Source organism: Eufriesea mexicana, unplaced genomic scaffold, assembly GCF_001483705.2.
Source record: "Eufriesea mexicana isolate 0111107269 unplaced genomic scaffold, ASM148370v2 scaffold1303, whole genome shotgun sequence".
Taxonomy (NCBI): domain Eukaryota; kingdom Metazoa; phylum Arthropoda; class Insecta; order Hymenoptera; family Apidae; genus Eufriesea; species Eufriesea mexicana.
Window position 1 is genome coordinate 373,855 of NW_016909433.1, and position 25,047 is coordinate 398,901.

Here is a 25,047-nt window from a genome sequence, read left to right on the forward strand (position 1 = left end):
AAGAGCGGTCTTTTCATTGTTTTTCTTTCGACGTAGCTCTTATGTTTTGAATTTTTATTCCCGTTTGTGTATTTACAATCGAGGTGTCGATAGCAACGACGGAATTCCAAAAAACTTCGGAGAAGATAAAGGAAAAACGCTTTTTTACAATTGAATAAAAAAAGAAAAAAAAAAGAATCGCAAGTATATGCAGTTTTACATTTACATGCACCATGAAAAAAAAAAAAAAAGATAAGTATCTACCCGAGAAGTGATAGTGACCGGGACGAATCAAACTAAACATCTTTCATTTTGCGAACGATCGTGTGTCGATTCGTCGATGGAGAGACAAAATACACAAGAAGCATGCATTAAGTATAAGAAATAATGATAATAAATAATAGTAAACTATTGCGTGTTAGGTTTACAGTCTTTTTTGTAGAGAATGAAAGGATGTTAGAGACGGAGAGAAAGAGTGAGCGAGAAAGGGAAAGTATGAAAGGGAGAGAGAGGAAGAGAGAGAGAACGTTAGAGAAAGTTTGAAGGAATAGAAGATGAAGATGGAAAGGGCGTGAACGAGAAAACGAATGATCAAGAAGCAAAACTAACAAGCTAGAAAAAGAACGAGTGAGAGCGAGAATAACAAGGGAAAAGGGGGAGGTAGAATGCGAAAAAGAAAACGTTAATTTCAAGGATTAAACGACGAGAATCGCTAAGAGGAAACAAGAAGCGGTGTCTGGAAGTGTGTGGAAGAGCGAAGGTACAATACCGATGATAAAGAACAAGAAGATGAAAGATGTAAAAGCAAGTACGTCGATGAGACAGTGACTGTGACAGTGACGGTGAGGACGGTGCAGGCAAACGTGCGGCAGAGGGTGAAAAGGCGTGGATTGATTTGTAATCCTGGCCGGCCCTCCCTCCCCCCTCCCCCAGATCGATACAACCCTTTTAACTATTTACTCTCTTTAATATTGCTATGTGTAAGAAGAATAAAACAAATTGGCGAGGGATGTGTCATTTATCGGTAGAGAAAGAAATAGAGAGTGGGATGGGGGTGAGAATTGGAACGAGAGTCGCAAGATGTACACGGAGATAATATAAATGCAGGGTGGCCAATTTTAATCTATCATTGGAAATAGTGGAAAAGTATGTTGGCTAAAAAGAAAATGTTTTCTAGGTCGTTACGGGAGGTGAAGGGGGTTATGGCACCATAAGACATAGGCCGGATATTGCTGGGTGCAGAAGTCAAGATCGTTTACATTTTCTGGAATGGAGTCATATATTTTTTAACACATTGAACGATGCAGTCTGTCAGTTCCTATGAAAAAGAATATTAACTTATTTAAATAAACACAGTCATCCGTTTAGGAGATTGAATTTAAATATTGCAAAATGATACTAAGCTACTGATTTAGTATACTGTACGCAGCATTTTTAGCTGTATAATTCGACTCACTTATAATTTTACTAAAGAATTTTTAGGTTAAGTTTTCATTCCATGTTAATAACAGATTATGATAGTTTTAGAAGCAAGATTACAAGCAAATCGATAATTATGGCAACATCTTTGAACATTTTCTTGTACAATTTCACGAATTTTTCAATAAACTTGTGTACTAGGAAATAGTATAAATTTATCTTTTTGCTCTCTGTCTCAGTTTGTAGAGGATAGATATTTCAGGAAACGTAGATATAACTATACCTATTAATAGAATTATGCAATATTTAAGTTGAAATGTCTCCTAAACTAATAGCTTTTTCGCATAAATAGATTGGTACCGTTTTTATAGAGAATAACGAGCTGCGTCAGTTAATGTATAACCAAATATATGATTCTATTTAAAGAAAACGTAAGTGATTTTTGCCTGACCTTAACATCTTCATTTAGCAACCTCCTGCTTGCTGGCACCTCATGATCTCCCGATATCATAAAAACATTTTCTATCTGAGGTGCGTACTTTTAGAAATATTTCCGATCGTATATTAAAATCTATTACCCTGTGTATAAATATGACATTGGAGCGCGCGTGGCATGCATACAGAACACAAACACGATCGCGCGAAAGTTGAAAGATGGAACTATATACGGAACAAGCATAATTTCAATTTTTTAATCTTTCATTTTGTTTATTTCTGCATCTTGTTTTCTTTTTCTTTTCTTTTTTTAATCATTTTTAAAATGAGACAACTGGCTATTACCTATGTTGTTTCAATTAAATTACGTTTGATGTAGTAGTAAATTGAAGAGAAAACAAAAATTATATATAGCAAACTAGAACGTTGAAATTCGAAGGTGATAAACGAAAATCTCTTTGCCGTACCGTGTAAATGTTTCTCATTCGACTATCGCAGTCTTGTATGAATTATACCAACAGACACCCCCGCAGTCGTACACACACGCGCGCGTGCACATACATACACACACATCTATACACGATACCGCTACCATTTATTATTACTGTAATATTACTGCTACTATTATTACTATAACTGGTTGCTTGTCGATTCGGCTGGCGTCAAGTAGCAACCCAAACTACTATGTAACGATTTTTATTGATAACAAAATAAGGAATAAACATTGAAGTAATAATTGTAATAAAAGGTAACTCCCAGGCGTCGTTGAAATATTCGCATCCGCCTCATGCTTTTAGCTTTTCCTTTTTTGTTTGGAAAAGGAATAATATATACTTTGATCCTTTCATTTTGTGGAATCGTTAATCGTATTGACACCAACGATGCAACGATTATTGCATCACTCGTGTTTTATCGACCGATTCAACGGCCGATAAACACTTTGACTCTTTAAAATGTATACCAGGAGGTAATCGACGTTATGGTTCGGACAAGAAAAGCAGAAATAGAAAGCAAAAGCGGGAGGGATGGGGGGAACGAGTGAGGGTGATGCGTGCGCGTCGTGTCCGCGCGCGCGAGCGTGTTTGTGTGCATGAGTGAGAGAGAGAGAGAGAACGAGGGAGAGCGCGAGCGAGAGGGGTACATTTTGGTCGGTTAAAATTAGATATAACTTTGTAAAGCCGATATACTTGCTCTTAAGATTTTTTTGCATATGTCGACAAAAATCTTCGGAACCGTAACACGATTTAATGTTTAAGAAAATAATAAATTTGTATAAAGCCGTGTAACGAAGCGTTTTGTTTTCATTCATTCAAATACGTACGTAACATAGAAATTATCGTGGAGTTTCTTGCATCACCACCGGATATGGACGCGGTGGCAAATGGTTGATAAAAACCGCATTCTTCCGACCACCAATGTGATTAGATCGCATTTTACGCACGCGCGTAACTTCTCGGTTCTTTCACGCGTTATTTTTATTCCAAGATTTTGCCATTGCCCGAAATTTCATTCGTGTACCCTCTTGAACTACACTTACCTGCGCGCGAAATAGAGATCTAATATTCGTGCGATCATCGATGTCGTATATAGGATATTCCGTTAGTTTTTCATCGTTTTGAAAAGGAGTTCAGGAGTAGAAAGAAAAACGGAAGGAAGGGAATCCTATAAGTTGAATGTCAAAAACGAATATTTATTGAGATAAACGTCATCAAAGTTCTACCACAGTCGTCGAGGACACCATTTTTAATACGAATCGGATATAGTAATTTTTATTTGGCTTCTTCTATTTATTTCTTTTTTTTTTTTCTTTTTGATTTTCCGTTAAATGAAAACGGAAAAATAACACGCACGGAAGGTTTTCATTTATGGTTCTACAATTTGGTTAGTCTTTGATGTTACTTATCTTACTAAACGTTCAATTTCGACACCGTATTCGCCGGCCTTTTTAAATGGTTTTAAGAAGACTGCGAAACGACAAGGCATCTTGCATATATACGTACATGCATATGTATATATAACATCGTTTCATTTCATTTATGAACTGTCATTTAATTTATTGGTAGATTAGAAGATTAAATAAAACTTTTTACAAAATTATCAAGAAAATTTACATAAAAATCGCTCTCGTTTACTCGCATTGATTTTTCTTTTTTTTTTTCTCTTAAAAAACATTACTTCTAATTATCGCGATCGAAATCGCCACTTTTTCATATTTTCTATCGATCAACGCCTTATAACCTACATTTTAGATCGTTTTCGAAATTTATTCGACTCGCTTTGAATAAATAATAAATTCCGGACCTCTCTTCACATACGATTAGAGATCGTCGATGCGTAAACATTCGCGGTGGAAAAAACAATGGATATTAACGACAGCACAGATGCAAAAACGAAGATGTCGGATAATGGTACGTAACTCGAAGGAAAGACTCGGATCTTACTTCACGGGGTACGAAATGTCGATATTAGTACCGAGGCGTCGAGCGCTTGATTCATCGAACGACTTCCCAATCGTGACCACGTGTTTATTGCCATATCGTCTTTTTAGTACCTTGAATTCTTGCTCTTCCACGATAAAACGATAAAGCTATCGAATTTGTACTAAAATTTCCTCCCCGACGCGTTGCCTTTTTTCCGCGCGATTTCTACGTAATCTAAATCGTACAACTACGCGAAGCATATTCACCCGAGTTTGTTTTCGCTTACGACCCGTTTTTTCCCCACTCAGACATTCGCCTGGATCGCTTTCATTTAGGGAACAAAGACTAGAAAAAGATGCGCCCAACGAACCGGTCTTAACATCGTGGCTAATTTAAACAAACGTGGATTGATAATGGCGTATACGAACCACGGATCGTATAATTTCGGTAACTTAACTTGAACATGCACGCATATCTCGAATACACGATCACGTCGGAACGTAAAACGGCATGAAACGTGGAAACATTTCGAAATTATATTTCGTATGTATGTTTGTTAGGATAGTGGAAAAATCAGTATATAACACGGCGTGCGAGTATCGCGTATTTCTTCGTATCTGACGCACATTCGAATCGACGAGGCATCGTCAGCGAGCCGAACGTAATTCGATCTCCGATTGTTGACGTTTTTTTCCAAACACTCGGACTGTTCGTTCCAGCGGGAAGACGAGACCCCCCTCCACTCACTGATTGGTGGCTTAGTGATGCTTGATCTTGGACGCTCAAAGTTTACGGCGTTCGTTAAATTCGTCGCTAAACGTTTCGTTTTCTGCTCTTCTTTTCGCAGGGGGTTCCCAGTATTAGCGGTAATTACACGATACCCGTGTTCGAAGGAAACAACGCCTTTTCTCGATGCTGTTTAAATAGTCGGTAAGAGGGGGAAAGAGAAAGAGAGGGGCGGAGGCAAAGTAGCAGAAGAAAAAGAACATAAGATGGCAAGATCGAAGAAAGTAATCGAACGCGTACACGTGTACGTTTTATACGCGAAATGAGATAGCATGCGCCGCTGTGGCGAAAATTGTTTTACAAACGTTCATTTAATTGGCATTAAGTTTAAGTAGCATTAACCTTTATTAGATTACCTTTTTAAGTTAGAGTCTTATCAGGTAGGTGTGCATGCGTGCCAACGGATGTGCGACAAAGCGGCCAGCGTGCTCTCGAGTTTGCGACTGTAGTAACAGCAACGGTAACAGCAACGGTGGCAGCAGCGGTAGCAGCAGCAGCAATAGCACGCGGCCGATGCATCTCGAATGCCCATCATTCTCACAGTTCTGACGCGATCTTTCGTCGTGCAAAGATCGCGGAACAGTTTCTCTCTATCTTCTTACGTTCCCTTTCACGTATCCTCGCGTTTCGTGATCGTTATTTACAAAAGTCACTATACACTGGTAGCAAGACCGCGCGTTAAACTGATACGATATATCGCGCAGGGGAAAAAAAAGCAATATCGTAACCTACATTACGGCCAAGCGGCATTCGTCATTTCCCTTTTTCAGTTTTCTTCTTGTTTCTTCTTTCCTCTTCCTTCGGATTATAGAGCCTCTTTTAATCATCGGCGCGCGTTCGCGCCGTCGCTATCGTGAACGGTCGAACGATATTAGATGCGGACAAATTAACACTGAAAGGAAAATACATCGAACGAGTCGCGAACCATACAAACAATTTCTAAATTATAATCGCGTTCATGTAAACAACGTGCAACGCAGGCGCATAGTAAAGGCAAAAGTAAAACGTGGTTCTTTTTCTCGACGAATATGATTTCATAGATTCGGTTTACGCGTATTACGAAACAGTTGATGACGGTGACGACGATGACGATGGCGATGACGACGACGACGATAATGACGATGATGATAATGATGATGACGATGACGATGACGATGACGATGAAGATGACGATGTCGACGACGACAACAACGACGACGAAATAATGACGATGATGATAATGATGATGACGATGACGATGACGATGACGATGACGATGAAGATGACGATGTCGACGACGACAACAACGACGACGAATTCGTGTCGTTGGTTGGCACTTGAAATGAGAAAAGGAATTAGGGGAAAGGAAGGAACTGGCGGCTAGATTGTTACATAGAAATTCGCACTAAGGTATATAAAGAATCGAAGTGGGGTCGGCCGAAGGAATACCAAGAAATATCTATACCGTTTGTCTATCTTGGTCGAACTCTCGTCATACCGCGGGACAATCTTTGGCATTCAAGCGATTTTCCATACGATCGATTTCGTCAAGTATCCGAGAGGAGAACGTGCGCTACATCGAATTTCAAATTTCTATTAAATTTGACTTTCGCGAGTTATCGTTATTATCGTCACCATTTGTTTATATTGCTGGCTATATAATCTCGATCCTCGTTTTTTTTATATACGAATAGAGGGTTATCGATAATAGTAAGTGAGTAAGTAAATAAATAATCCAACCGTTAATTCGTGATAACACTAATTACTGTTCCGTAACAATGTATTATCGTGCACATTTTACCGCGCATGTTGGCGTTTTTTTCTCTTTCGCGCATGCGCACAATTTCATTTTGGTGGTAGCATTAGAAGATTAACAATGGTAATAACAATGATCATAACAACAACTCTACAATATGACAATAAATAGCAATAAAATTAATAATATTAATAATAATAATAATAATAATAATAATAATAATAATAATAATAATCACGAAAAAAAAACATAAATAAGAATAATAGCAATAATGATCGCGGTGATGAAAATATTAGTATTAATGGTAATAAAAACAATAAATAAATAACGATGAGGATGATAACGACGATGATAGCGTAAGTGATAATAGTGATGCAATTATAACAAACATATGATCGATACTAACGGTAAAGTGGTAAGAGGAGCAACAACAAAGGCAACGGCAATGGCGACGACGACGAACATGGTGATGATGTAGATGGTAATGGTGATGATGACGATGACGACAACGATGATGACGATGACGACAACGATGATGACGATGACGATGATGATGATGATGATGATGATGAAGGTGATGAAGGTGATGAAGGTGATGACGATGATGACGTCGATGATAATAATGATACAAGTGATTATGTAATAAAAATAATATTTGTATGGTAACGTTGAAACTCGGGAACGTTTCATTCGTATAATTACAAATTGTTCGAATAACAATAAATACGTAGTACAATGTCTTATTTTCTTACATCGCCGTGATTCTGCACGCAATCGTTTCGTACGTTTCCTACGCTCTCCTCTTTCTCTCTATTGCTTGTGCCATAATACGTCAGCTAACGCCATCTATAGTACGTATTAGATACTCGAGTAGTCGAATACTGGATAACATATCCGTTTGAGTGGCAAACAGCGCGATCGCGCTGTTCGCGGATTTCTCGTGTCGAAAAGTGCTAACGACATCTGACCGGCGAATCATGGCGCTCGATCTTTTACGGATACTTAATTTCCCAATTGATATCCCTCGATTCGTGTAAAGCGTTTAAATAACCTATTATAAAAGGAACCAAGCGCTATCACGTCATTTGGTATTTTTCGATACGGATTTGAAAAAGCGCGATCGCGTCGTTTCTTGGCATTTGTCGACGTGATTTCTCCAAAGATCCCCCTGACACTCAAACGGTTATACTTATTACTCATTCTCACACGTCGGATACACAAGGAAGATGGAAAAACGAACGCCTAGGGTGTCCGATATTCGCGACCGTTCGCGATTCGTCGACCGGACGACCAACCACGATGATCGTCGATCGTCGTTGCGTCAATTAGAAAGCCGACTATCGTAATTTTTGGCATTGCTAATCGAACAGCTGCCCGTTCCAATCGACTCATCTAACCTTCCACCCTGATGAGATTATTATGACTTAATCGGTGAACCTCTGTAAAGTAAAAGTTCTGTTCAATCGAAATCCATCCAGCAATTGATAAAGCCGTACAAGTTTGCGATTATCCCACAACTCGAATGCTATTCGACATTTTACCGTTCGAGACACGGAACAGCGTGCACGCGCGTCTCGAAAGCGAACTCTGATCATCTTGCAAAATGTCGCTGGATGTCGTGCTTCTTAACAGATTTCGCTTTTGCGACGAGAGGAAACGAACGTGGTAGAGTAATGGAGGAAACAAAAGAGTCAGCGAACGAACAGTATATATACATATACGTTGCAGCTCGAATTTTTAGGTTAGTATACTCGAACTGTCTGCGCGCAGTTCGATTGAAGGAAGCCGATCCAGAACAAGGAACGACAATTTCCTGACCAATGTCAAACGGAAACGAAATCGACATGATTCGCGCGGTACTTTACGTCACTGCCTCTATTCCGCTTCGCGATTTCAAGCAAAACGCTCAAACGAGCAAACGAGTGGTTGTGCGAGAGGAATGGAATGGAACGGAACGGAACGGAACAAAATGTCATATCGCTATATGACATCGTATTAAACGATAAACGTAACGTAATAACACACACACGTGAGGAGAAATGTAAACGAGAAATAGGAACGAAAGATGTCGAAACGAAACGGAATGGAACGGAACATGAAACGAAAAGAAGCAAAGACGAAAGAGTAAGAAGGAAACAGAGTAAGAGAGAGACAGAGAGCAAGAGGAAGTGAGAAAGAGAAACGAAAGAGGGTCGAAAACGTAAAATACGCAAAAAGATTTACCCACGGATTGACGTATGTAGTTCGTGTTGGACTCGGAGGCCACCGATCGGGTGGAATAAAAGCTCGATGAAATGGACGAAGGAACGCGAACCTTGTCGCTGGTTCTACCACGAAGCGGGACCGAGGCTACTGGACGATGCAGCAGCAAGCACTGTGCGTCAAAGCGCTCGTAGCGACGTGTTGTCGATAATGGTGCTGTTGCCGCGGCGCCTGTCTCTGTCGTTGCTGACTCGTTACCCTACCGCCTAACCTGGGCTATTGGTTCTCCAGTGAATAATGACGTGACCTCTTCCAGAAACCCTTGAAGAATCCTTTTTTTTTTGGCGCGTCCCCGCATTCGGCCGCTGAAACAAAAAGGTCACGCGGCTCTTTCGCCTACACATTTTCCTTCTCCTACCTGTGCTGATACATCGTGTCGCCTACATGCTGCTCGTATTTTCTTACCGAGCAGAACCACCACCCTTCGCCTCCGGGGGAGTTCTGTCGCAACGGGACGGAGTAGAAAAATTGTCGCCTCGAGATCGCATTCGCTATCGAAATTACGCGTGCACGTATGTAAGTATGTAGGTGTACCCATACACCGTATATGTGCGTGTATTTATATTATATATATATACAAATCCTTGCGCCCGTGCAAACCTGGTATTGGAGCGGCGTGCGCACCAGCTGCGTCGTGTAGCCACGTTTTTACTCTCGCTATATGTTAATAGGGGAAGCGTTGGCAATTGGCTGTCGCCTGCATAATAATCGACGGTCTTTCCGGCCTTTCCTTCGAATCGACCGACGTTAAAAGCCAACTACGATCAACGGCGGATACTCTCCTTCCTTCTCCCGATGCACGGTAACGTAACGGAGAAAATTGCTATTCGCGTAAACTGTCATGCCCACAAAACGATCTTTTTACGTTTCTTTATTAGGTTAGGTAAAAGTACGGAAGAAGAAATGGCGGAAGGAAGGAAGGAAGGAAGGAAGGAAGGAAGGAAGGAAGCAAAGGTGGGAGGGACGAGGAAAAAGTTTAGTGAGGAAAGAGGCATATTTCTACGATACCACGAGCCAGAGAAAAGGGATAAAGCGAGCGAGAACGAGAGAACGGTGCGTATGGATCAATACCGATAGTGTGTTGGCTATGTAGCGAGCATAGTAGACGCAAACCGTTGGGTGTGCCTGATCTGTTTCTTTGCATCCCGAACTTCGTAGCGGCATTCGTTGTCGCCGTTGACTAACACAAGTATCTATCCAGATCTTTGTTTAGAATGTGATACACGCAAATTGAATGGAACGCTTGCGTTATGCACTAAACCGTTTTCTCTCTCGCTCTGTTTCTTTTGGTAAGAAGAGATTTTCAAAAATAACCAAAGAGTATTAATAGAACCGCTGTTCGCTGTTGAGACCAGAACAGCGAGGCGAACATTGGTAAGCTGCTGGTGGGAAGGGAATGGATATTTTGGAATGCCATGTGTGTAAGGTTATGTTACGTGTGCAAACGTGTATCTACACGCATACGGTGGTACGATTGGTGCTTATGCGTGCGCACACGTGTGCGCGCACTTCGCTGCCAGCGTTAAGATGAAAAATTTATTAAAAACAAGAAGGATAAGCATCGTCGTGGCATAAAACTTGACCGATGTGAATCGAATGTCGTACCGTATCGCATCATACCCTATCGCGTTTCTATGACTATGAGCATCGTTTGGTGTATTATCATATCTCGTTGTTGGGTCAGCGCTGTTGTCGACGTTCCTGGATACCAAGTTTCTAAATAGATAATTCGCGTATCTATTCGTGCAGTTTACGCAGAAATGCGAGGCGACAATTCCGACTCCGATATACAAAAGTTATCAGAGTATGTTCCATTTGTAGGAAATGTTGTATCTCACTCACAGCGAGAGAAAAATATTGCGACAAATGGAGATAAGCCGTAAAAATAAATAAACTCACCGGCATAAGGGCCACGCGGTGATGCATTATCTTTCCCACTCTTGCTGTCCTTGCTTCCGCTTCCTGTAACAGGTCAACACAAATTTCGTTCTAAGAAGAAGAAAAGGATGTTTTTTTTTTCTCGATTACGCTGTCCAACGTGAAAAACCACAGGCCACTACGAAAAGCTAGCAAAGAATAAATGCGATTAAAGTAAAAAGATGGGGGAAACGCGCGTACGCAGGACAAAACGAGCACCGGATAACTCGAACAGCCTTTGGAAGGTAACCTCTGGTTGGAAGGCGCGTGTTTCCCTTGGAAATTGGCCAAATAAAATCGAGCGGCTGCCGCATGCCAGGTAAGAACACGACACGACACAACGAGGACATACGGCCTGATCCTAGCGAGCTGCATTTCTGGCCAAAGCCGTGTCTTCGATGAATTATAGGTTAGAGTACCCATTAACATCGAGCAAGCGGTACTGGACTAACCAAATGTCGCAGTGCCGATAAATTTACATAATGTTACAACATCGACTATGGTTGATCGTTGGATCAATTTATTATACGATGACGTTTCCTTTTAAGCGACGAAATATTTCGAATAAAAAATATAATAAGCAGTTTAACGGAAGAGAAAGAAAGACAGCAAGGAAGGAGAGGCAAAGAGGGAGAGAGCCAGCCCAAAAGAAGTTTACGTTGTTTTGCGAATTCGATAAATGACAGGCTGATATATCGACACGTAATAAATAGCAGCGCAAACAAACGTACGCGAAATAACGATATGTACGTGCAAATGCTTACGTAGCTTCGCGATACTTCTCTATACGTACTAAAACTACAGTACGTGACAAAATAATAGCACATTCCATGATTTCCAGTGTCCTTCGAGTAACTTCAAAGTCGATATATCTCGGCAAAAAAAATCTGATTATAGATAAAATTTAATTCTACAGTTGATAAAGATATTGAAGAAAGATTACTATTTGGAATATTTTATTAAAAATAGAAAAACTCGATAGTTTTTATTTATTTATTTAATTAGCCCAAGATTATGAGCAGTTTTTGCTACAGAAAATATGTAAGAAGCCTTTGCATTTTTGCAAAATAAAATCTTCGTTGATCCGCTTTCTTTGGCGCCTGTTACCATTTTGTGGCGGCCATTTTTAAACGAGCAGAATTTGTAGAGAGAGATATAAACTGCAGTTAATATTCATCTGCATTATTAAAGACCGGAGACATTGTACGAGTATACATATGCAACATATGCAGACGTTGCATTAGTTGAAGGAACATTGAAAACTACAGGGTGTGCTATTAGTTTGTCGCGTACTGTAGTATACCGAAGTCCTTTGCTTCCTTTCCATCGAGAGTTTATTCGGCCACCAGTAACAACCACCGGTACGTTCGTGACTCTATTTCTGGGTGGGTAATAATAACCTCTCCATATCTTGTTTCAGCGGCTGGCTTCGGATGACAGAACGCGGCTCTCTTCGCGAACAGTTTTAACTTTGTAAAAGACACGGCGATTAGAAATAGTCGAAAATTTGTACAAGAATACGTGTCCTTCTTCGTACCAAGTTCACCTTTCTCTTCGTTCACGACTTCGCCTCTTGTATCCGTGTTATATATCACACGTATGCACGGATGGAGAAGAGACGCTGCATTTTTCTTCATATATACGTGGTATGCCAATTTTAAGTAGAAAAAGTCGCCTTGTATTCCACGAGTCAGATGTACATGGATAATATCGTATAATTCGTGTTTTTCGTAAAAATTTTCTCTTTTGTTTTCACAGATCTTCGGCCGCGACTATCGGTTTGTTATCGCGAGAAAAATTGTAACAATGGCCGCTAGATGGCGATTAATGACAGGGGAATGGCGGACATGGTGTAAAAGAGTAACGCGAGAAACACACGCGTTACCTTCGATCGAGGTCATGGTCGTGTCTAGGGTCCTTATTCAATGCCACGGTTAAGTGTCGCTGCCATTATCTGTCACGTGACACTGCGCACGATAACGAACAAGTTTGGCTTAATAATGGAATTAAAGAAACGCGGCCTTTCGAAATTGAGTAATAGCGTGGAACCAGGGGACCCTAACGATACATTATCTTTGGCTATGTCCAATGAAAATGCATCAGGCGTCGGTTGCAATTCCACGAAATTAACCCGCTGTCGTTGCGAGCCAAAGATAGCGAGAGTGTCCAAGAACAATGACGTGAGCACTTTGACGTTTATGCTGCGAGTGGATTACTCACCTTCGCCAGCCGATCGATAACTTTGTGAAATAACTAAAACACGTTCTCTTGTTCGTTCGTTTATTTTCGTTGCTTTCCTCCGCGGAAGAGTGGCGGAAATTTTTCTATAAATTTTATCTCCAACGAACATGCATACAGGGACCAATGGGATACTTGTATTCGAAAATATTTGAACGCGTAAGAAAATGGAGGGAAATTTTCGTGTATTCGAGTTTGGAAAACTTTGTATTTACGTTTGCAAATTGTCGCTTGGGAAAATCTCGCTCGCCAGAGATAAGACCAAGGGAAGCAAGATTAAGTTTGTTCAAGGACAAGCGGAATCTCTCTTGGCAACATACTGAAACCAGCTGACGTTCTAAATGTCCAAACGTTCACGACTCACAGTCTGGCGCAGCTCTGTCTGACCCATCCTTTTATGCCCCTCCCCCACACGCACACGCGCACGCACACGCACCGGCTAAGCAAGCGTAGGTTCCATACACGCGGATGACAATATGAAAATTCCTAGATGCAATAATAGTTTGGTCCGAGTTCGCGACAGTAATGATCGATATACCGCTGTAACAACGAGTTTCGATGATTGATAAATAAAAATAAAAATTCACCCGAATCTTTCATTGGCAACCCGCATCACGATACGTTGCACGTTTGCGAATGAAAAATAGCGGATCTGTCACGTAACCTAAAACATACGTGTTGGCAGGTAGAGTGACTAAGCGTAACGCTACACCGGTTTTTGGTTGCCGTCGTTCGACATTTCGAGTAAAACGCTAGGCTCACGTCTAGCGGTGTGTTTCAACGATCGAGTTCATTGTCGTAACGAATGCGAAAGAAAGAAGGACGCTAGACAAGGACGAGTTGAATACGCAATGAAATTGCATTAACGACGTCTCGGAACACGCGACAGATCAAGCCCGTCGCACTGGTATATAAATGCCACACGGTATCATCACTGAGAACCCCACTATACGAACTATACGAACAGAGTGCAATGACGTAGGTATAATTAGAAATATCGATATAACGGTAATAGCGTGGTTTCCATGAAAAACGTTCGGTCATTGAGTAGGCAGGCTGCTATGTATGTTTCCTCGTCGACCGAGATTAATCGATTAAACTATTTTTATTGCTTCGAAAACGGTATAAGAACAGCGACGGTGTGAGAGGAGCTAAAAAGGGAGGAGCTAAAGAAGCTGGAGAATGGGCAGCGGGGAAGACAAGATGACGGGAGACGAAGTGGGGAGAAAAGGAAAGAAGAGGGTGAGAAAAGTGATAGTCGGACATTTTCCATTGGGTCGAACGTCTCGCGGCGAACGCAGCTAGACCATGATACAAATCCCGGCTTTGGTAGGGATGGTAGGCATTTGGTTGACTAGGGAGGGTTGCTAGACAGACCAGCAGCAGACGGGAGTAACGATTGCCACCACCCCTGTGCGAGGCGAGCTAGTCACCCCTTCCGTGTCCTTCCGGTTTCCCACACGTCCCTGCTCTGCACCCAACCCGTCCAGAGAGCCGGCCGTTTACTAACCCAACTGAAAACATCCCCTCGCTGGTCAATCGCCTTTCCTACCCTCCGCTATGCCGCCAACTATTTTTTTAACCATTACCGCACCGTTCTTACCGCCCTGCCTGCCTCCACGATAATATTACCGAGATCGACCAACGAATTTTGCGGTCGGTATAGTCGCTACGAAAGCGGAAAGCTAAATAAAGGACAAGCGTTATCTTCTCCGCATGCGCGGAAGCTCTTTTTCAGAGCATCGATACCACCATATTCTATAAATAAATAATCGCTAGTGATAAGAGTCGAAGCACAGGGTCGTGCGCATCCATGTTATTTTCGCGTTCTCTCGCTATTTAGACACTCGAATCCGATGATGACTGAAATAGAAGAAATGCCATGTGTATACGTATATGCATGTATAAAAATAAATTTTGGATAATAATTTTCTACGTGAAATACCACGATCTTTGACTCTAGTCGATCAATTGGAGACGGAGGGAGAAAGAGAGGGAGATAGAATTAGTAAGAGAGAGAAAGAGGGGAGAGAGAGAGAGAGAGAGAGAGAGAGAGAGATAAAGAGAGGCAAGGCAGACTTGTTAATGTCGAACAAGCAACAGTCGAAGAAAGAGGAAAATTCAGTTCGAGCGACGCTATCTCTGCACGGATGAGTATTGATCCGCGGCGCGCCCGTTTTCTCTATCGACACGACCAAATTCTTCTTGGTTTCCGCGATTCATTTACTCGTGCATAATTTAGCATCGTAAGACCCACGAGTATTGACCTGTACGTTTGTTCGTTGCAAAATCGGAATATCGCGGATGAAATATTTCTACGGAACCCGACAGCGACGACAAAGTCGGAAACAGGATCACGAGACGCGGAAAAAGTGTCGCGGCGGTACAAGATGGCACGAGTGAATATTCTTTTTTCCATGTAGTTGAATCGATAACGTGAACGATAACGCGAAAGGACAAGCGTTATTGTTTTTACCGCGAGATATTTCAACGTGAAAATCGCGAGATCGTGCTCCTGCAACGTCGCTAGTTTTCTAGCGAATCTTTAGCATTTACCATTCTTATTATACCGGTTCTTCGACTGCCCTAACCGGCCGGCGCAACGTTGCGCTATTGGAAAAGAGAAGAGCACACACCTTGTCCACGTTACAAGACTCGAGAACAGGTCGATATTGTATATAGCTTATCGCCCACGAGTAAGACAGATTTGAAATTTTGCGCGTTCGAGAATGTTTGATTATGCATAAACAAGTGGAAATCATCGATAATATTTCGTGGAAAGCAGAGTAAAACGAAGCAACGAAAACCGAGTGCCTATGTGAGAATGTAGAGACTAGCCTGCGGCGTGTAACGCGGAGGAGGCCTTGTTCCTCCATCCTTCTTGTCTTGTACGTTCATATTTTCAAGGTCAGTTGATTCGTCCCAACTAGTTGCGAAGCTTTCGCCAGATGGAACCACTGTACGGCTGCAACGTAACACACGTGGCTTACCGGAAACCGAACTTCTTTGTCACGAGGGAAATCCGAATCGAGGACGTTGCCGATATCGTGTTTGCGAAATTAAAATTTTTTACATCGCGACGCTTCGTTCGGACATCTTGAATAAAGATAAAATTCCTTAAAAGAAGAAAAAAGAGACAAGCATTTGGTTTTTTTTCTTTACGTTAAGTACTATGCATCACTGTCGATCCAAGCGATTAAACGTCATACGAAAACACGTGATTTTAGCGTATTCTACTTATGCAGCGGGGATAATAGAACTGCGGGAACCTGTCGAAGCGTTCTACGCAGCATCGACGATAAATTAGGTTAGAATTGTAAAAACACCGATATATACCGATCATTTGCAATTTGTTAGTAGTAGAATAAAAAATGCAATACATACAGTTATATGAAAATATCATCGTGAGAAAGAAACTGATTTTTCAGGAAGATAAAATAAACGAAAATACGAGTTTCTTTCTTACGATAGGACGAGTCATGAAAATTATTATCAAAAGCAAGTTGTTTAAACAAACCATATATAGAAGGAGTAACATAGCAAGAATTAAATTGGTGACACTCAGTGCCACGAAAGGTCACGCAAGAAATAAGTCAGAGAAACTATTGGCGCGTTGTTTTGAAGAGGTTGTTTTACATGGATTCCGAAAACGTGTCAAACCACTGGAAAACTCGATGTAGACGGTTTTTAAAATAACGCCGATAATGTCGTTCACGTATCGAGCGATTTACGGTACACGATCGACGTTGTCTCCGAATTATCGACAGGCAACGACGTCGTTAGGAACAGCGTCACGTGTACCATTGGCGTAGGAATAAAAGTTTCTTTCGTTCAGGACGTTGATGTATAAAATTGCAAATATAAATTCATCGACTGTTATTTTGAAAACCATATTCGCAGCAATGCTCGGTTTGCGGATATGTTTACGTTACGAAACTTTGTTTCATGATCCAACCCATTTCAGTTATATTGCAGAGAAATGTGCAAACATGTAAATTCGTTGAACTCGCGTCACGCGTAATTATAATTTGCATTTCGTCGTTTACATTAACCATGGAGTTACGGATCAGAAAACAGCGATTTGTACGAGGTAAACAGTACTCACAATAAACCGAGTTGGCCTTAGCGAGGGACATCGTGTTTTCTAGAGGCCGGGCGATCGCGGTGGCGTTCACTGGTTCCACGATCGTCGGCTCTTGTAATAGCGCAAATTCCAGCGCTTACCTTTCTTGATGAGCAAGCTAGTGACCCTCCGTAGCGCCTCGCGAGTGCTGGAGGCGGAGCTGTGCTTACTTTGGCCGAAGTATTTGTTCGGTGTGATGTTTGTCGGCAGTGTGAGTGGTTTCCTCTGGTCCCCGGAACCTGCTAGACGTGGGTCGTACGCGTTGTTCAATCGTTCGAGGTGCTCGATCGAAGCCGGTCGTGGTTGATTCGCCTTCCTCGTCGGATACCATCCACGATTAGGGCCACCGGTCAATCGCAATAACTCTGTCCCGATTATCGCCTGCTCCAGACCCGAGTTATTCCTGCGATACCTGTTCACATCGAATATCACCAAATATTTGCTTTTTCAATTCATCCTTTCTTCTTATATTTCTTTTACTTATCTATTCATATATTTATCTAGTTATTTATCTCCTACGTACGCATGTAATCGATCAGCGGTAAATTATGTTCGGATGGGAAATTTTAGCACTTTCCAAGTGCTCAGAAAGCGTTGCAAGTTAGAAATGAATTATTTTAGAGAATGATAATGGAATTTGATTTTATATTTTCTATATTCTTCTTGCCAAGTGAACGGCCATATCTCCGTCAATCAAATAGAGGAGAAACCAATATGCGTAGTCGATGTTACTTTTAAGATAGCATTGTCTTAATCCACGGCAAGCGTATTTCTCGATCGAGAAGAAAATTTGAAAGAAAACTGAAATTTTGTAGTGGTGCCTGAATTTTCACGATGCTGGTAACTTTTTCGAAAATAGGAATTCTTACCCGGTGGTAGCCGTGGTTGGGGCATACCAACCAGGTTGCCGACGCATTTGCGTAGGGTTGCTGGCATGTTGAGGAGTTCTGGGAATATCACTTCCTCTAGCGAAAACAGGAGTTTCCGGTAGCGAGCAAGAAGTTTGCATTCCGCTAGTACCGGTTGCAATGTTACCGGTGGTTCCACCAGTGCTACTGCTACAAGCTCCGTTATTAGCTCCGTTTGCATTGGCACTAGCACTGCAGGCTCCGTTTCCAACAGAGGAGCACGGTTCCGCCGATGGGGAGTGCCTCTTTGTGAACGGTCGTCGTCGCGAAGGTCCAGGTAAATCCGTAGGCAAAGTCCTGCGTTCTACTGGTATTTGCTACGAGACAATAATAAACGTAAGCAATGGATGATCGTTATACTATACACTATATACTATCGTTACGTATAGCTTCATTCGGAAACGTGTTCTGCCTAAACTTAAAACGCACCTCCCGTCTGGAATTGGTGGCAGTAGGTGTTCTTTTACCCCGAGAGAATCCAGCATCCATGGATCTAGTATTGAGAGACGTTTGTTGATCTTTCGAATCTGAGAACGAATTGGTAACAGGTCCACGATGGGGTGGTACCCTAGGTCTGTATTCCATTGTACGATTGCTGTGACTTTTTGGCTTTGGAACGATCACGGCGCTCTGACCGACGTCCGAGCTCTCCTCGTCTGCTTCCTCCACGGGTGAGGGTGGTAAGGGAGGAAACTCGAGGACTTCCACGCTTACCTAAAAATAAAGCACGATCGATCACGATAGGTTTTCTCGACTTTTCCATTTGTCAGTCGTTTAACATTGACGAACAAAAGTTTACCTGAAAGTCCGGATTCTTGGAATCTTCGAGAATCGCGTCAATTACATTCTCAATTTGCTTTTGATCGTTTTTATGCCCTTCGACGCCATTCTGTCGCAATCTTTTCCCCGATGAATAGGCATCCGTTCCATTTGCCCTTCGTCCTTCGACATCCGTCGTCTCAGGACTAGTCTTGGATGTCGTGTCCGAATCGAGATCCGAGTCATGCTGTTGCTGTTGCTTCTTTGATCGAACATCCACAGTGACACCAGTGCTATTATCAAGTAGCTTTCGTTCGTTCGGTTCCTCGAGACTGGTCTTCCTCGTTAATACTTGCTTCGAGTCTTCTCTTCGAGGCCACCGTTGCCTACTTTCTGAGTAAGATTCGCTATTCTTTACGCTTTCGATCTCCTTGATAGCATCGCTTACTTTCTCCAGTTGTCGTCGGTTCTCTTTCAAAGCCTTCTTTACAATCTGATCTTCGATCAACAAGTTTACCGGGATCTTGGACGCCAGCCGATGTTCGTTATTGAGACTGGGATTCGGAGATTTCCTTGCGCCTGGCTCTTCGGTGAACGCGTTTCCGCTAGGTGGTGTCATTGCGAGACTGAAGCCTTTCGAATAGCTGTTAGAGGCTGAAAGAGAAATTCCATTACACGTGCTGTTCGACTCGATATTCCCCTGATTCGACGACATGGATTCGAGTCGGCCTTTCTCAAGCTTCTCGCTCGACAGCGATAACGAGGATGATAATTGAAGCATCTCGAACATTTCCCGAGTCTTCTTATCCTTGTCAGAAAGATCCGAACTTTCTTCCTCTTCCACTGTTACCTCCAACTCTCGTGGCCAATTGTCAGTTTCGTCGTTAATCGCCGGAAGCGAGACTACTCTGACCAGGTCAGGTGGAACGGTTGATACAAATTCCATCGGCGGATCGTCCATGGGTTCGTCCAATTTGTTCTCCCTTAAAAGGCTTCTAATATTGTCAAACGTACTCGAGTATCGTTTCACATCGGATAACCGATTTTCCTCGCTATTCTCGAAGGACAAGCTCTTAGTTTTAGTAGGCGCTTTCGGCAATCCCTTCCTCTCCTTCTTTCGACCGCGACGTATCACGTAGGTACCGTTCTTGGTCAGTTCCTGTGGTCGTATTTGATCTAGTTCGTTGGTTGAGGAATCCGAATACGGGGAGACTAGGTCGTCGTCGGTAGTCGATAATCGTGGATCCTGCCAGTCGTCGAAATCTCGAAGCTTAGACGCCGATCCAACGCCTGGAAATTCAATTGGTAATATCTACGTGCATGAAGTTCGACTCGAAGTTATCAAAACCGAGAACACCACAGCGGACGACTCGTTGGACGTAACCTAATCTTCTTAAAATAAACTAATCCAGAAATCGTAGGAAAACTTGGGTACGAGCAAATCGAGTCGTGACGAAGTGGAAGGATCGAGACGAAGTTAGGAAAATACTTACTGGATACGTCACTGCTTTTACGTCGTCTCCTACCAATCACCTTGGTACTACCCGGAGCGTACAATGGATCGTCTTCCAAGGGTACCTCCCAGGCGATGGAATGCCTCTTGCTGATCGGAGGTGGCGGAGGTAAAAGTTCCTCCAATGAATCATCAGAGAATCGCTCTTCCTCGGACTGAGTTCTAAAGTCTGTCGAGTTCCTAGTCGAAAAATCTGAATTCCTGGTGGAGAACATATCGGAGTAGCGCTCCTCGGAGCATCTGTCCGAGGTTGGTGCCGAGAATCTCTCGTTGGAGTCAGTCCTCGTTGGTAAAGAGAACGAAACAAAATCGAGGTTCCGAATGGAAAATGGATCAGACGTCGGTACAGAGACCCGGTCGTTCGAACTGGCGCTGGCCACCGCTATCGAGAAGTCCGAGTGGAATCTTTCGTTCGAGGTCGAGTTCGCTCTAGAGAAGTCAGATGATCCGCAGGTGGCTCGCATGGAAAACCTCTCGACGCTGACCGAACTCGAGCGTGGAATAGAAGACCTCTCGGACTCGGAGTTCCTCGAGAATCTGCCTTCGCTGGAATCGGAATCGTTCCTCCTTCTGCCGTTCTGTTCCGATTGTTCATGATTCATCAGCAATCGATCTTCCACGCTACTAGACTTCATGATCTCATTGCTCTGACGTTGCTTCCGCAAATGCGATGTCCGATCTTTTTCGAAGCTCTGCCGGTGGCTCTTGCTGTCTCCGTCCAGTCCTTCCTCTTCGGACGATCGACGCCTGACTTCACGATGCTTCTCGACGGTCGTCGGATTGGTTCGTGGCGGGATCCATCCGAACGATACCTTGCCATCGTACGGTAAGCTGGCGAATTTGCTCGGTGGACTCGGAGGTTGAGCCAGTTTCAGAGGCTCGCCATTTCCGTTTTCCCATCCATACGGTCTCTGGTGTCGCGTTTTGGGCTGCGCGAAAATACAATTCACCTATATTGAAATAGAGCAGCCTCGATCTGTGCGATCAAGGCGCAATAGGCGAAAGAATAGATGCGGAGGAACAGGTGGGGTACAGAGTATTTAAGAGGTACATTTACTTGGACGCGTTTCGAAATCGTGATGGGACAAATTTTGGGCGAATACTCACGAGTGTCGTTTGAGTGGTAACCGTGCTACCATTTCCGTGTCGTATGCTATCCTCCATAGCTATCATCCACTGTTGTCGTCCGCTTCGACGAGACGAGGAATGGCTGTTTCTCTTCGAAGAATTTCCAGGTGACACTCTGCGATTACACATACAGCGGTTCTTTTAATACTAATAATAGGTTATCGTTTCATCGAAAATCGTATTAATTGGTGAAGAAATTAGCGAACGTAGCGAAAAAGAAAGAGATATGGATAAAGCCACGATTAAATACGCATGGTCTCAAGCGCCTGTACTTATACACTCGCTTAGGTAAAAGAAGCTCAGTCAAGATAATAGGGAACGATCGAACCGATCGAATCGATGGAGTTTCGTTAGTTCCAGCGCCGACCGCGCGGCGGAGCGATCGATATTCGTAAGAACAGAGGAGAAAGGGAGAAGAGGAAAATCTTTATTTCGCTACGTGGTTATCATCGGTGCTGAACGTTAGTCGCGCATGGCTGTTTCGAGTTTAATCGCGGTTCGTCGTTAGCATCGCAAACGATCAACTTACATAGGCAACAAAGTAGAAATGATTCGTTCAGCTTCTTCAGGCGGTGGCGGAAATTCTTGCGTAGATATACCCGCGAGATCTTGTGGCTCTGGACAGTCTGGAACTGGACGCAGTGCTACCAGGGCCATCTTTGCTTTCCGTCCATTCATACTCATGTAACCGTCGTCCTCGGATTGATGTCCTGTCAAGACATCGTGTATTCTTACCATTCTTAATCTCATCACGATTGCAGAACGATCATGTTCTTCTAAAGATTTCGATATATTACCGTTATCGACAGACTTATTTTTATCTAGTTTTCTCTTTCGAACAACTTCGATTTCATACGATCAAATTCCATTTGTGCATGATTGTTACTCGCTACCTCGATCGTGATCGTTATTTTATTTTCTTTGCTTTGTTCTATGTCAAATCTTGATCTATACGTCGTTTTTATTTTCCTCCTTGTTCCGTCAAAATTGCTCCGCTTTCAGGAGAGCTGCACGAAAAGAAAGTGGCGCGACTCGATGAAACTTTGAAACACGAATCGTGCGTAACATTGATGAAAATACGAAAAAGTTTCGCGATTAGTCGCAATTCGTTTTCTAAGTGCGAATAGCATTTTTCCCTTTATTCCTATTTAGGTAATTTCGCTTGAAAGCATAAGAAATAATAATTATATAGGACAAGGGACACATTAGAAATACATCGTGCGATCAACATAACCTATAACAAATACGATTTCATCCAGATCCGTTAAATCGTCCATCCGGTTGATTTCATGCGACGGCTAAGTAGCGTGAGCGATTGAACGAAAAACGAGGAGAAAAATAAACGAGTGGGAGTATCGATGTTATCGATATAGTGAAAATCGTAGGAACGAAACGTAGGATGGAACGGGAGGGGGCAAGAAATGGGGTAAGGAAAGAGGGGCGGGAAGAGGAGAGGACGGCGCGACATAGAACGGGAGGGGAAAAAGAGAAAAGAGGATAAAAGATACCTAAGGACGGACTTTCGTCATCGGGTGTGAGACCAATACTCGGTTCGGTGCTGCTTCCACAATCCCCGACACCTCCGCCGCTCCCACCTCCACTACCGTCACCGCCACCGCCACTGCCGACGCCGACGCCTCCACCACCTTCGCCCTCTGCTTCGTGCTCGTCGTACTCTGAGAGCACTTTGTCCAGCAGCTCGATCGATCGTTGTACATCGTCACCTCTGGAACAAACGTATCGTTCGATTCTATAGAGATCATGCAGAAGATCCGGTTACCATCCTTCGGTAAACATTCACCGATTACCCGCTCTACCTTTATTAGCAGACCAGTCGATTTTGTCACGCTCTCGCGTGCAATGTTACCATGCGTGACCTGCCGATTGATTTTTCATTGGGAAACGAAGGCGAATCGATCGTGCTACGTCTACGCGACGTGTCCGTCTTTCGGAATAATCGAACATTTAATTAAATTCAACGCCGCATGGCGAGTCTCGAGTATCGAGTGGCGACTGAAAGACATGGGGAAGGAGGGTTAGCGACGCTGACGGAGAGACGTTGCGCCGGTAACGTTGATGTCGATGCCGAGATGGTAGTGGTGATAGTAATGGCAGAGAACGTAACGTCGAGGTTGAGGAGGTCGGCGCTGCGAGCAGGAGAAGGGAAAGGGTAGAGCGTAAAAAGAAGGGGGAGGGGTAAGGCTGGTGGGAGAGCGGAGCGGTGGGGGAACGGGCGGGGAGGGAAGGACGCGTAGAGGTCAGGGGGAGCAAAGAGGAGCGTTGAGGTGGTGGTGGTGGGTGGCGAGAGGAATAGCGAGGAGTAGCGAGGCTGCGGGGGGTGGTTGGCGAGGAAAGTTGCAAGGCGGTACCGACAAACCTACCCGCGCGTACTGACGCAATGCGGTCTTTGGTTGGCCGAGTCGTAATCGCGATTGTTAATTACCACGGAAACACGACCATCGAGAGACTTTGTCGTGGAGATGAATGGAGAAAAAGGAGAAAAAAAAAAAAACCCGCTTATTATTCCAACGAATCATCGATCCATTCGTTTCCTCTTTCATCGAGAATCAAGCGTACACCGCGTCACCGTTCCACGTTTCGTAAAAGAGAAACCAGACGACCGTTTCTTGACCGCTCTTTGATTCTCGTTTAACTTTTTTTATGCCTCCAAACATGGGCTGCTTCGCGTCTTCTATAATGGCGTACAACAGCTATTATATATAGGAGAAACGTCTCGTAATTGCGACACGACGACCTCATCCCTTTTTCCTTCTTTGTCTCGTGCCATCGTCCCTGTTTCCACTTCGTTCGTGGCAGGTCATTATAATTACGAAAAAGCTGTCCGATATCGTCGCGTGTTCGATCGAACGATCGAGTGAAAAGTTGCCGAGGCTCGTACGAATGCAAGAAAAATCGAGATCGCGTGGACAGAATGAAAAATGTCGAAAGAATAAATAAGCACGCGATTCACATTGGAAAGAAAAGGACAGAGAATGGACGCTGAACGGATCGGAGAGAGGACGTTTTTCGAGAGTTTGTCCGAAGCAAAATCTTTTAACGGTGGAACAAAGACCAGAAATCCATTCCCCCTTTCTTTTTCGTCGTTTTTTCCCTCTTCGCTTTTCCTGTCCTCTTCCTTGTTCAGCTTTTCAACGTAACGGTACTAGAACACAGCAGCCCGTCGCCAGACTCGTTAACGTTTTATTCATAATTCAAGATCGTAATTGTTCGAAAGCTGCTGGAATAAAAATCGCGAGTGTATTCCTTCCTTTTCTCTCCCACCAACGATCATCTCGACGGAGGCGCCTCATCGTAACGATCCGAGTAACTCTATGGACCACGAATCGTCCTGTTTTACCAACGAATTACGATTTCCCGTTACCATCAGCATAGCTACGACTTTGCACCTCGCACCCCCGTTATTT

General features: G+C 43.2%; 1 protein-coding gene and 1 long non-coding RNA gene across 11 annotated transcripts in view; one reads left to right on the forward strand and one right to left on the reverse strand.

Moving 5' to 3' along the window:
- Positions 1-3,485: 3,485 nt before the first annotated feature.
- LOC108547855 (uncharacterized) overlaps positions 3,486-25,047 on the reverse strand; it is a 33,347-nt gene continuing 11,785 nt past the window's right edge. For 4 of the 10 annotated variants that reach the window (XM_017900551.1, XM_017900550.1, XM_017900552.1 and 1 more), the window contains 10 exons: positions 23,131-23,348; positions 22,152-22,332; positions 21,602-21,737; positions 20,475-21,444; positions 19,022-20,271; positions 18,652-18,936; positions 18,184-18,539; positions 17,416-17,726; positions 10,936-10,998; positions 7,358-9,341 (listed from right to left, as the gene is read on the reverse strand). In XM_017900551.1, the coding sequence (XP_017756040.1) occupies positions 9,253-9,341; positions 10,936-10,998; positions 17,416-17,726; positions 18,184-18,539; positions 18,652-18,936; positions 19,022-20,271; positions 20,475-21,444; positions 21,602-21,737; positions 22,152-22,332; positions 23,131-23,348 (3,859 nt within the window). In that variant the 3' untranslated portion in view covers positions 7,358-9,252. Of the gene's footprint in view, positions 5,932-7,357; positions 9,342-10,935; positions 10,999-14,184; positions 15,055-17,415; positions 17,727-18,183; positions 18,540-18,651; positions 18,937-19,021; positions 20,272-20,474; positions 21,445-21,601; positions 21,738-22,151; positions 22,333-23,130; positions 23,349-25,047 lie in introns of those variants that run through there. The other 6 variants (XR_001890230.1, XM_017900548.1, XM_017900549.1 and 3 more) reach the window with 6 other exon arrangements.
- On the forward strand, positions 9,961-13,395 carry LOC108547857 (uncharacterized). Its single transcript, XR_001890231.1, has 3 exons — positions 9,961-10,089; positions 12,374-12,599; positions 12,712-13,395. It is a non-coding gene; the product is annotated as an uncharacterized LOC108547857 (long non-coding RNA).